Source organism: Aulonocara stuartgranti (genome assembly GCF_965226115.1).
Source record: "Aulonocara stuartgranti genome assembly, chromosome: 13".
Taxonomy (NCBI): Eukaryota; Metazoa; Chordata; class Actinopteri; order Cichliformes; family Cichlidae; genus Aulonocara; species Aulonocara stuartgranti.
The window spans coordinates 22,781,356-22,795,135 of NC_138949.1; the positions used below are offsets into that span (position 1 = coordinate 22,781,356).

At 40.0% G+C, this 13,780-nt stretch overlaps 1 protein-coding gene across 2 annotated transcripts in view; it reads right to left on the minus strand.

Annotated features, from left to right (window-relative positions):
• Nucleotides 1–4,595: 4,595 nt before the first annotated feature.
• Nucleotides 4,596–13,780, minus strand: part of bicc1a (BicC family RNA binding protein 1a) — a 60,233-nt gene continuing 51,048 nt past the window's right edge. For both annotated transcript variants that reach the window (XM_082557446.1, XM_082557447.1), the window contains 8 exons: nucleotides 12,191–12,344; nucleotides 10,854–11,013; nucleotides 10,713–10,752; nucleotides 10,335–10,489; nucleotides 9,983–10,145; nucleotides 9,503–9,666; nucleotides 9,082–9,181; nucleotides 4,596–7,766 (listed from right to left, as the gene is read on the minus strand). In XM_082557446.1, coding sequence (XP_082413572.1) covers nucleotides 7,639–7,766; nucleotides 9,082–9,181; nucleotides 9,503–9,666; nucleotides 9,983–10,145; nucleotides 10,335–10,489; nucleotides 10,713–10,752; nucleotides 10,854–11,013; nucleotides 12,191–12,344 — 1,064 coding nt within the window. In that variant the 3' untranslated portion in view covers nucleotides 4,596–7,638. The remainder of the gene's footprint in view (nucleotides 7,767–9,081; nucleotides 9,182–9,502; nucleotides 9,667–9,982; nucleotides 10,146–10,334; nucleotides 10,490–10,712; nucleotides 10,753–10,853; nucleotides 11,014–12,190; nucleotides 12,345–13,780) is intronic.

Sequence of the window (13,780 nt, forward strand, 5' to 3'; positions counted from 1 at the left end):
TTCCACTAAGGCTCACATTTCCTGCCAGGGATACACAGTGCATTTAAGGTAAAGGTCAGCATCCTGATCACTCCCTGCAAACACACTGCAGTGTTCTGGGGAGAAGATGCTGCCACATTCACCTTAAAAATTTAAATTGGAGTTATTTTTAGTATGCCTTTAAGTGGATGAAAGCCATGCGTAACATTATATATTTGCTATATGACATGACTTGACAGTTGCCCCCCAGCTGTGTAAAGAGCATTACAGTGACATCCATGGATTAACAACACTGCATTTGTTTAAATGCCCCCCACACCCCACTAGTTTCAGAAACCAGATCATTGAAAGTCCATGTGCAGTGACTAAATCATAAACAAAAACAAGTAGAGCACACCTAATAGCCCTAAATGCACAAGCTTCAAAAAGCCTAATTGCTATATGTCATCATCAATTTCCCTTTGTTGCCCTGTCTCCCTCCCCCCACACCTCTTATGTCCCTCCACTGCCTGCTGTGCTGATCTGCTTTGAGAGAGGAGGAGCAGGATGGGGAGGGGGAGGGATGAGGCTGACCAGTTCTGGAGGATTCCTTCTCATTCTACCTCCATCCATCCTTTCCGCCACGCCATCTCTCCACCCACCAATATCCCCTACAGGGTGAGTCGTCCTGTGTTAGCATCAGTGTTTCCAGTAGAGCTGCAGGAGGATGAAAGAAGGCAGTGTAACACACACACACACACACACACACACACACACACACACACACACACACTGCCAAATCTTTTCCCCTTTCTTGTTCCTTTACTAACATTCTTCCTTTAATACTTTTGCCTCTTCAGTTCTACTTTGTCAATTGTCTACCATTTTTTCCTCTCATTTGTTTTCTCATTTTTCTGCTCCACTCCAAATCTTGCAGTGCCATGCAGTGTATGTTTGTGTGCGCACACTATAGGCCATAGTGTACACTGTATTGGCAGTCCACTCTCATTTGCTCCCTCTGCTGTGTTTAGAGGCCAAGTGAACACACAGTGGCAGATGGAGAAATAGCGGGGAGAAAGGTGCAGTGAGAAAACAGATCAAATAGGTGTGAAGATTTTGAAGTGATAAAGAAGGCGGAGCGACCCATATGCAGACGTCTCTATAATTATATTTAATGCCTCTGCATCTTTCGGCATCTCTTACACAGCCGCATACACACAGTCTCAGAGGTCAGTTAAGAGGCAGAATATGGAGTGCATGGGCAGACCATTTTATATTTGCAGAAAACAATACCAAGTCACCACTGTGTGTGTGTGTGTGTGTGTCACATCATACCACAAAGACATTTATCTGGCGTTTCAGGGCAGCAAATGAAGCATGTCATTGATTTACAGTGTGAAGTCTGGCCTCGGTGTAGCTGCAGCTTGATTGATAATGGATCTGTGCTTATGCGTTTTCTCCGGGGGCCCAGTTCAATTCCACTTTATCTAAGATTATATGAAATTCAAATGAAGTTCATTTATACGCCGAAAGGCCACAATGAAATCAGGGGAGACCAATTAAAAGCCGGGTCCAAATGTTATTAATAAAATGAATTAATTGGGTGTGCAATGCAGGATAAGCATGAAGGAAAATAAGCTTATTTGTTTTGCTGGAGAGCTTCGCATGAGGAGGATAAACATGTATAGCTGCAGAGCTAGAGGCTCATTAACTATAGCTTAACACAAAGACTGGAAACAGGGAGGAGCAGCTTTCCTCCCTCTGACTGAAGAAAGAAAAACCCACCTATCATCGTCTATAATGCTCACAAATGCAGTCATATTATTTTGTTAATTTAACCAACTATGCCCATATTTCAAGGCATGATTGTTTTTTGACTTTCACATTATTATGCCAATGTTTCAGCTTGTTAGTTGTCTTTTTATTTCTGTTTGTATGGAATAAAGCGTAAACAAATGAGCATAAATGTGTTGTTTACTGAGGTGCTGCCAAGTGGGTTGGTTGTGCTTTGTTATCAATGCTTTCCAGGAATGACAGTTTACAACCTTTAAGTGAACCAAACTAAAAAAACATAACAGAAATGATATTTGTATAGGACCTTTCAAGACTAATATCACAAAATGCTTTACAACAAAATACTAAAAACTTAAAATGTTCAAAAATAGATTTTTTAAATTGGTGAAAAACAGGAAAACTTTGACAGACCTTCAAAAATCCTGGAGACCTGTTGCTCAAGACCACTTCAAAAAATACAATTTAGTCTGGCTTCTTAAAGCAAAGTAGAAAGAAATGTTCTTGTGACCGTTTTCAACATCGGTGATGCAGATGCTCTGACATACGGGTCACTTTATATGATGGAGAATGAGCTCACAGAAAAAGAGCTAGACTTATCAGGCACCGTGAGCATAATGTCCACTGGATAAGAGCCAGGTATGGTGAGGTAGCAACCGAGTCACAGCTACTCTAATTTACACCTTTCCTGCAGAGGCAAGCTGCCCATGAGAACAATATGTGAAGCTGTGGACTCTGGTCTTTTGACGGGGATGCTGCCAGGATGCTGAATAAATGCAGGGTTGGTTAGTGATAACAAAAAAAAAAATACTTCTTTCTCTGCAATTTAGCTGTCCCTCTCTCACCCTGTCTCTCACAATAGCACATGAAATTGAAATTAGCCACGCTGGGCAAAGGGAATGATTGCCGACTGTGCTGCACACACAACTACCCATAGTGCAATTGAAAAGACTCTGAAATTTTGCAACTACTAGCTTTTCTCTAGAGCTCTAATATCCTTTATGAGATTAAATGTAGGTGAATTTGTTTCTGCCGAATCCAGATACATTCTCTTCATGATGGGACCATTTTCTTAGATAAGACCTAGATTTAATTATAGGTGTGATCCGTTTGTCATGTCAGCAATTGGCAGCAGACAGCAAAAGGAATGTTTTCATAACATCCTTCCTACACATTACCCCGTGAGTTTCTCACTTGTACATACCAGTATTTACATCCCATTCAATATTGTGACGTTATAGAAACCACAGGTGCTTTACAGACCATAGTTCAGTGGCACCACCTGTTAAAGGGCTCATTTGAGATGGATGAGTGACTCCCTCTGTCTATGTGGCAAACAGCTGAACATTAATTTGCTGCCATAATCAGAAGAGAGGCCTGGAGATGGTTTTTTTTTTGAGCAATAAAATAAAAACGACTGAAAACCGAATCACTTTCCATATGTCAGGTAAAATACAGCACTTTGGGAATATGCAAACAGCCACAGGCAAACGCATCATTTTCTTTCAAGTTTGAACATTTTCCAAACTAACTTCAAAATTACAGCTATGATATGTATTAGAGGTGGCGAATGACAATGTGCTGTGCTGCAAAGAGTCTCTCACGAATAAAATGCTATTTTTATCATTTCTTTACATTTTATAATCTGTTGCTGAGTAACCATTTTCCACGCTTTACTTGGGAAATGTCATTTTCAGTGACAATACTGCCCCCTTGAGGTTTTCCCTCTGCAAAGCAAAAACAGTTTTTCTAATCTTCTCATATTAACCAAGAAGCATCATCACTGCTGAATTTGTGACCGAGATCTCACAAAAACCCATATTTTATTTCACGGATGTGAACAGTTTTCTGGCAGTTAGTCGTGCAGAAATGTATTATTTGCAGTACTTTCATGCAAAACAAAGAAAATAAATTCTCTCCCCATACTACAGTAGCCTGTTTATAAGGAGAGAAGACAACTTTAAATTTCTTCTCAAGTGTGTCTTGTACTGCAAATCCTCATTGGTCATAGATTCATTTTGTTGGATTAAGCAGATGCTGTGCAGGTTAGACATCATGTAAGCACATTACCCTCAAACTGCAGTATGCAAATGTGTTTTTGAATGTGTCTTTAAACAGACACACCAAGTGATTGCAGAATAGTGCAGAAGGATTACCTTCAATTCAATTTATATAGCTCCAAATCACAACAACAGTCACTTCAGTGAAAGCACTTGGTGACAGTGTGAAGGAAAAACTCCCTTTTAACAGGAAAAATAACTTGAGCAGAACCAGGCTCAGGGAAGGGCAGCCATCTGTCATGCTGGGTGTGAGGAGTGGGAGACTGTGTGGAAGAGCCAGAGAATAATTAATGATGTAATGCAAAGTGGTGGATAAACAGAGTGAAAAGAGCTGATCAAAGAAGAAAGACTTGATGCACGATGGGAAGCCCCAATGGGCCTAGACTAATGCAGCATAACCTGAGGGTTCAGCGTCACCTAAACCAGGCCTAACTTTTTTTAGCCTAATTTTAACTAACTTCTGCTGGTCAAAATTACAAATAAAGTATGTATCCAAGGCGGATGAGTAAAACTCCTTTTTGTCAACATAAATCTCTTAATACAAGATAAAGAAGTGCAATTTCTTTATCTTTCTTTATAAGGAAGAAAAATTTTCCCCAAAGCCTTCCAGTGTGCTGGATTGGAGTCTTTGCAAGGTCGATTCTGGCCCTCGGGCTCCACGTTTAACAGCCCTTTTCTAGAAATACTGCACTGATACTGTGCGCCTGGACAGCCTGGTAGCTTCAGACTTGAAAGTTTCAAAACTCAACATTTCTGTGTTATGTGGGAAACAAAACCAAAAGGCGCTTTTGTTTGCATACATTTATTACCTTCATAATATCATTTGAATGTTCGAACAAACATTTTTTTGCCTGCTTGACAGATTCTCTGAAAAGTTTATATCTGTACTACAATACAGTTAGAATAACAACAGCATCAACAGATGCCACAGTGAACAGAGCGTTGACCACATGGCAATGTTTATGCACGAATCCATCTTAGGAATATGGTGCAGAATTGTACGTTTCTCACGCAAAAACAATGACTGTAAAAATGAAAAGTTGTACAAAAGTTATGTTATACATCATTTCCTTAGTGGTTTACATTTACATTATAAATGTACCATTTGATTGCAGTACAAAGATTCCTTCAAATAAATCCCTTTGGGAATATTAATATGACTAATACAACAAATCAAAGACATAATTGTGAAACTATTCAATCAAGGGCAAAGACTAGGCAAGCTAGCAGTAAACCTTTTGACTTGGTGAGTCCCTTTACTGATCTGTGATCAAGCTGCAATAACATGCATCATCAAGGCAATATATATAAATTTGAAACATTCACTTGATGAGACAAGAACCTCTATTGCCCTCCGAGCAAACACATCCAAAAAAAAGTGAAGGATGAAAACAAATGTCTGCTAGGCAGGAACACGAGTCACAGCACTGGGAGAATCAGTGCTCAACATTATTTATCTATTTTCTTTTTAAATGTAGTACCATGTGGAGCAAAAGCAGCTCCGGGTTTCCTTGTAGAATAAAGAATCCCTTTCTACATTAAGCTTTAGCCTTCTTCATCTTCTTTAAGACTTCAAAAAAACAAAACAAAAACAATAAAAAAACAAAACAAAAACAAGAATTTACCTGGTTTGCATAAGCAACCATGTCAGAATATCACTTAGTGTAGTGTTACTAACTTGACAACCACATTGAGAATGGCTCAAGTCAGATAGGATAGGATGCGAGATAGGACGGAAAAGTGGTTAAAAATGAGGGTTTTAAATCGCTGTAAATTAAAACAAAAAAGTGATAAATGATCAACTACTTTGAAACGATACGAGGATTGCTGCTGCTGTCTGTCATAATTAAATCTGCTGAGATAAACGTTTACGCACTTGCAGTGATAATTTTTCAGAAGTGTCTTGTACATACTTTAAGAGTTTATACAGGTCTTGTTCATTTAAACTAAGAATATTACTCAGTCTTAGCTTTTAAACCTACTGTACTGCAAATATAAACAAAAAGGAAAAATGACTTCACAAAGAGGCTTTGAATTGCACTTGAAAAACGCTCTCATCATTGGAAGATGGATGTTCTTGTAGTTTAAATGCTCAGACATATTTTAAGAACATTACACAAAAAAACATTTGAGTTATCCAAAGTTAATGAACTGCTGGAAAAAAGGATGTTTTCCTTTTCAAAAAACACATGACTGAACATAATCCAGGGCTACAGAGCAAACACAAGCTCTGGTGATAAACACTGCCGCTGCATGCATAATTCTGTTACTTTATTAAACACTGCTTAACCAGGTTTTGGGGATATTAGATTACATGACTGATAGTAGAAAATACCAGATTTTTATTTGTTTTCATCTTAGATCTCGCAGTACTTCTGGTGACCTTAGTTCTCTATTTGTGTCTCGCAGAACTATTAATATGAGACCATGTTGGCTGTGGGAAAACTGGTTCTTTCTGTGATGGCACTTCCTATCTGGAAAGTAAGGTCAGAACAAAATATTAGTGTTCTTAACGAAATTTCTTCCTGCTGAAAAAAAATGAGTTATGGATATTGGCACGTTTCACTATTAAAGGCAAGGCCTTGTTCTGTTAACAGGCCTCCTCTCCTTGCTCTATCTGAAACTCTAAGCTAACAGAAAGATAAAAAAAAGTTTCAGATACACAGTAGACCAGATTGGGAGATTTAAGGCACATGGAAGGGGCCACAGAGAGGCCATGACTGGCAAAAAAGATAAAACAAAAGACCAAGTACTATAAACACAGAAGAAAAACCACAGAAAATTGCCTGTTGACACAATCAAAGAGGCCTACAAAGCTTTGCCTAACTGTCTCACATCTCTGCTGCTGTCTAATGGCACAGCCATGTTATGGCTCCAGAGACTAAAGGGCAGGAAATAAAACTAAAACTTACAAGCAAACTAATTACAAAAAACAAAACAAAATAATCATAGACACTCATTCATGAAAATATAAAAAAATACATATGTAAACCGATTACCAATAAACATTCCACTCATTTGCCTAAGATGGTAATAAAAACTAAAAAATAAAATCATAATGCAAAATGAATACAAAATACTTATTTTTGTCTCGTCTAGAAAGAGAAACTGATGCTCAACACAAACACTGATCTCGGAGGAATGTCCACCAATCGAAACACTGAAGGAGTCAAAGGTCACAATGAGATTTACTTTGGTTATGTGTTAAAGTTGATCAAGTCACCGCTTAGGTGCGCTGACCTATTATTACTTCATTTGGTGCTGTGCTAATGTCACTGGTTAAGTGCTTACTTTTGGCTTGGTAGAAAATGCATCTGTGCTTTAAGTCAATAAAAAAATGCATAGTTTCATTTCAATCTAAGGAATAAGGCTCTCACAGGCAAAAATCTAGTATTATTAAAGTGCATGTCACTGATACAAGAGCATAATACAAATGCAGGTAGTACCAATGTGTAAAATGATGTACTAATCATTCTGCCTGTTCCCTTGAACAAAAAGTGGACAGAAATACTGGACAGAACCAAAACCACACCCTTCATATATAAATGCTCAACAAGAGACTAGTGGATTTATAAGGCAATAACACTGAACTTCATGTATCTGAGAAATCCCTTTTTTTGTTGTTGTTGGCACTTCAGGTAAAACTATGGCTTTTAAAAAAAAAAGTATTTATAAATGCGCTATATGGCAATGCAACTTTGCGAACAGTCTCAATTCAGCTGAAGCTGAAAAAGGGTAAACAACCACTGAAACCTAGACGCCACTCTAAGATGCTGGACTCTGGTCTTCTTTATGGACGGTTCTCCGATGACTGGAGCTCTGGAGGCGCCTACCATCGCCCACTGACGCTGGCCATCTCAGCGTGAAACTGGCGGGAGAGGCGGCCGCTTGCCCCCCCTTCCAGGAAGGAGGACCTGATGGGTGGCTCAAATAGTTTCCTCCGGTTCTTGTTTAGTTCTGTGGGCAGGAAAAAAAAAAAAAGATAACCGCAAAACATCAGGAGCAGCAAAGGTGATACAAACATAGTGTTTAATGTGGGGTAACTTCCATTGTTGCGATGGGAATTGCAGCAAATCAAAGTAAAAATAAATAAAACCGTGGAGAATGTTGCCATGTCTCTGCAGCCTTCACTGATCTACAGTGACAAGAAAATTGGATTCAAAGCACTACAGAATTGCTCAGATCAACAAAACCCCTCTTTGTGTCCATCTGTTTTTACACAGCAGTTTGGACAAAATGATTTCATAAAAATGTCTCAAGAACACCCTGGCATCTCTCAGTTATTCATATGATAGCCGCAGTCTGTCGGTGCCAGCATAAACCTTCAGTATGATTACTGGAGGCAGGCAGCTCGCTCCAGCAGCTCTTTTTACTGGCACACCAGCAGGAAGTTAAAACCTGGATTGCCTTGACTGGTATTCTATCTTTTTATGAGAAGCAAAAACACAGAAAGACAGACAGAGATGCGCAATATGCAGTTTTCAAGCTCTAGAGTCGGTCAGCGGAGATGAAAGTTGACCTCGACTTGGCTGAGGCGACAGGCAGCAAAACCGATCCTGGCCTTGGATCCCTCTGCTTCCTTAATAATCATAGTGCTGACCTCGACATTTCCCCTCATTGCCCTCGCTGTAAACCCTGACTCTGGTCAGACGTTTGTGAACTGAACATTTAAACAATAACCATGACAGGAAGCTCATGATCCCAACACAGACATGATTAACTCGTGCAGGCTATTATAATGTCAGTAATGAAGTGTGACACCCACCACATTCACATTAGATCAAGTGTAACAACAGGGAAGAGTCTGCATCAGCATGAGACAGGCAGCTGGAGCAGCTGGGAAAATACCGAAACACTCATCAGAGAAGAATTTGCTTGAATCCCATTTATTGCTGCTGCTGCAAATTACTGCAGCATGTCCTCTCAGAAATCTGACCAGTTTAACTTCTATTCTGGCTTGCTGACAACAAGAACCACCTATGAACTTTGAGATATGAACTTATTATTTATCTTTTGGACTGCTGGGATCCACTCAGACAAAACAATAAACATAAAAAAAAAAAAACCATTAATGAAACTGCCTTCAGCAAAGGTGAGCTGGCAGAATGAAGCTCGTGCTGGTACGAGTGATTATCGGCACAGGAAAAGACCAACGTGGGTATCTCTGCGTTGTTATGCAAATGTTTTATTTGCAGTGTCATGCAGCTGACAGCACAGAGAAAGATAAAATGCAACAAGAGAATGCTCTTTCTGAATTTTTTTTTTTCCATACCCGAGATAGCGAGCAGCATTTTCCTACGGGCACCAAAGGTGGTGATTCCCAGTTCCTTCAGGTCCTGGTCTGTGAGTGTCAGGAATGTCTGGAGGTCAATCTAGAAGCAGCAACGAGCCAGTTTAACAACCTTAATCTAGAAAAGATCTTCAAACATAAATGTCAAGACTAATGGTCATGTACATAATATCCTCCCTGCCATGCAAGCAGTAATATTTGATGTACGAATGCAATTCTACAGCTTGTTAAGGAAAAATTAATTAAACTATGAATGTAACATAGCAACAACAAATAATGACAGGGATATTTCACTTTGGACAGAAGCAATGGTCTGGCACACCCACACGTCCACCCCTACAGTTAAACCAGGGAAGACGATGAAAGCTTGTGCGATAAAAACTTGGTTCAGAATCAGGATTACCTCTTGTTGCTGGAAGACGTCCGTGTACTTCCCCAAGCCCAGTTTGCTGAAAAGCTCGGGCAGGTCTGAGCCTTTCAGAGACGAATTCAGGCTGCAGCCGTTTGTGCCCGTTACTGATGAAATAGAGTCCATGTAGTTGCTGCTGCTGAGGAAATGTTCTGCAGCTACAAGACAGTTTAAAAAGAGACATTTCTTTCATTCAGTCAGGTAATGAAACAATGTTTAACTTAAAGAGATGAAAATTTGGACCATTTTGACTGAGACCATCTGTTCTGCAGATTAACTAGACTGGCAGCTTCACTAGACTTTAACGTGCCAACCCTGAGTGCTATATTGAGTATATTACTCTTACAAGCAAAACCATCAAATTCAGAGGCAAGAGTGCTCACAATGACATTTTAAATCTTTATTTTGTTCTCTTTCATTTCATTGTTAATCAGCATCATTATTTGAAGACAAAAATAACAAAAATTTACTGACCAGATTTGTTCTGTTTCCTCTTTGGACTGCTGACGGCTGAGGCGAACTCTGTGTGGCTTGCTAGGCCGTTGCTGGTGGCGTTCCTCTCACGCCAGTTGTCAGAGTCACTCCCGTTCCCCACGCCTTCCCGGCTGCTGGATCGAGACAACGACAGTGGGGAACCCTGAGGACCAAAAAGAAACAAGTTCAGACTGAATTCTGTACATCCCAATACAGAACACAAACGTCTGTCTACTAAAACAACAGTCAGGCAAATAATGTTTCTTATAATATACACAACATCAGTACATGCTAAGATATTGAACATATTCATCACGATAATGAAAGTTAAACACTTTCATTTCTGTCTGACCTCGTATGTCGTGCTCATGCTGGGTTTGTATGAGACGTGATTGGCTCTCCTTAGCTCCTTGATAGTCTCAGCTGGCATGGACTTTGAGAAGCCCAGACCACTCCAGGTGTTGGTCGGAGTGCGCACCTCAGTCACTACTGGCTTCTTCAACATAGCTGTGCGAATACAGAAAAGCAGTGATGCAAATATGTTTCTATAAAAGAATTATATAATTCTTTTATAGAAACACTAAATATTATATAATTATATAATATTTAGTGTGAAGATGTTTTTGTGGCTAAAGAAATAAATGTAATTTTTTTTAAGGGGACTAAATTATATGTCACACTGCTAATGACACTGATTGCACTATTTGATGGCACAAAAATGTCAACTCACCTTTAGTTGCCAGTAGCTTTTTCTGTTCATAGTCAAAAGCCTGTAAAATTCAACAGATGGTTAAAGCCAATAAAACCATGGCCTCTCTTTCCATGTTAGCTGTGTGTGTGTGTGTGTGTGTGTGTGTGTGTGTGTGTGTACCTGCATGTTGGCAAAGGAGGTCTGAGGTGCCAATCGGATTCTCTCCCTCTCGTTCAGTTGTGCTGCCCTTTCAGCTGCCCGCTCACTCCCCGGTGCCCTCTTATCTGCCACAGGACTGTCTGATGAGCTGGACTCCGTGTCCGAGAGGAGACAGTCAGAACTGTTGGAATTAAAACAGGCACTATATCAGTAAATAACCTTTCTTCAGCTCATCCTTTGCTGACGTGATCACTCAGGCAGTTAAAGAGGGCCTTTAGTAACTAGCATCTCCATTATCCCTTTTCCACTAGTATCTACTCAGCTCGACTTGCCTCGGTTTTAAGGATTTTCCATTTTTGGCACCAGGTACTTTTTTAGTACTTACTCAGCCGGGGTTCTAAGTACAAAAAAACCCAACAACACAGCGGTTTAACAAAAAGCGGCTGAGCCTTAACGGCCTCCGTTATTCTATTACGTTTGTGTCGCATACCAATGACATCATGTGACTTTGCTATTACAACCTGAGTCACATAAGGTGCCTGACTCAATTCTAATAGAAAACGACTGAAACCGAGTAAAGCTGAGTCGTGTCTAGCAGCTACTCGTGGAAAAGTGCTCGCTCTCATGAATGCTGATGTATATTCGAATTTGTAGCAGCAGAGTACAGTTTTTGGACTCTAGTAATTTTGCATGAATCACAATTCAACACACAATGCTCCCTTTCATGCAACTTTCTTCTGACTGGCTGTCTCTCTCAAACAAAAAATATGAAGATCAGCTGGGTGGGGTTTCTGTGCTCACACAGCCAGAGCTGCGCACTTGAGATAACCATGTTAAAGATATCTCTTCTGACTGACATCAAACAGAGCCAAACCGCTAAACAGCTAAGCAGTTAAAACAGTCTGAAGCCTGAGCTTTCAGCTCAAAGGGGATTACTTGCACATTTGCAGACCTCATTATTTCAAACTTTGGCCATGTTTGATATTAACATCACAACTGTCAGAGCATCTATACGGAAAAAAACAAGGGAAAGTTGATGGATCCCACTGCACCATTTCAAAAACAGCTGACGTACTGGGATTATTATAAACATAGAGTTAGCCATCATAATAACAATGCTGTCCAGTATAATGTGTATAACGTACCACAGCTGGTTGCTCCAGTTTGGGATAGTCTGTGATTTTATGCATTATTATTGTTTAAAAATAAAAATGATCCCATTGTTTCTGGGCTTATCTTAATGTCTGTAAAGATCAATATTTAAAGAATACTATCAAACTTTAGGAGCATGATCTGTAAAAGATTTTGGAAGAGATGCTAAAAAGTAACAACAGAAGTCATAAATGATTCAGACATACTGTAGATGAGAGTTCTTGGTGCCCTGCAGGAGCTCCACAGCCTGTCGTTTTCCTGATGATGTCTTACATGACGCCAGCATCTGTTTCAACTCACTTCCATTAGCGGAGTGCGAGGGGCTTCTGGGCATGCCCACTTCTACAAATGTGTCAGAGCCTGAAGGAATAAACACGGACAAATGGTGAATATTCTCTTTTTTCTGTGCAGACAAAATACACATAATGACAACAATAGCTGTAATACCTTAGGTTTCATCAATTTCAATTTATACCATAACACAGCCTGCACTCAGAAGTGACTGGGTCATTCAGTATGAATGAGTATGTTTAGCTTGTGAGCATATGTACTGCATGTGTGCATGCATTCAAGTGTGACAGGTCTCACTTGAATTCTAGATTAATTAAAAACACACCAGCTGTGATTATAGTGCTTTTTCATCCGCTTCTCTGCTTTTAACCCGACAAGGACCTGCTCTGTGCAACAGGATGTGCACGTGTGAGTATACATGGGTCGCATACTGTAAAATAATATGATGTCAGCCACTTAAACGAAGTTCTCTGGGGTTTAATGTTTGAACAATATCCCCAGACACCTTCAACTGACACAGCGGAGTTAAGCTGTACGAGGCAAGCCAGCGCAAACACATTCTGGGACACAGGAGGTGGTAAGGGAGGGAGAGGAAAACTTAACTGGACACACCGCGTCGGGGGAGGACAAACTTTAAAAACAGCGGGGAAAAACGAGACGCGTGAGAGTGAAGGTTTGAGGGGAAAACCGCGAGTGTAAGACACAGAGGAAACGAGGGCCTTTCTGAACCGCGAGGAGACCAGCAGTTAATCTGTCTCCGCTCCAGTGAATGTAGTCAGAAAGCGTATGAGGTTAGGAGGACAGTATAGAGAAGTAAAACGTGGGTACAATAAAGGTATTTTCCTCAAAGTGGGTTTAAGGGTTGCATAAATCTCAAGTGGAAAATCCTGATTTGGACATTTATGTTAAGTCTGCAAAGCTAAGGTCCAACAAACCTGAGCTGAAAGTTTTAACAGCTCAAACATTTTGTCAGTCCAAGGCTGTAACAACACATAAATCATAAGACTTTGTTTATTATAAATGACTCACCACAAAAAGTGCGCAGTTGTGAATAAGTGCACACTTTCAAAATGACTTTTTAGCCAAGTTAAATGTTTTAATTAAAAACGGTGAAGATACGAATGAAAAACGTTCATAAAAATCTGTACATCACCTCCAGGCCTTTACATTAAGAAAACCCAGGTGGCCGCCTTTGAGCAAGCACTTAGTGACAGTGGGAAGGAAAAACTCCCCTTTAACAGGAAGAAACCCCTGGAAGAACCAGGCTCAGGGAGGGGGGAGGGGCGTTAACTTGAGACAAACCAAACCAATCACATGACCTCCTTGGCAGAGAGAATTAATCTTATATTATTCTCAATAGCCATTTTATATAGTACACAGTCATACACCACTTTGTTAGGTACACCTCTTCAGTTGCTTGTTACTTGTATCACATAACAGCAACTCAATGCATTTAGGTACACATGGTCAAAAGGACCTTAAGAAGTTCAAACTGTTTAAACAAT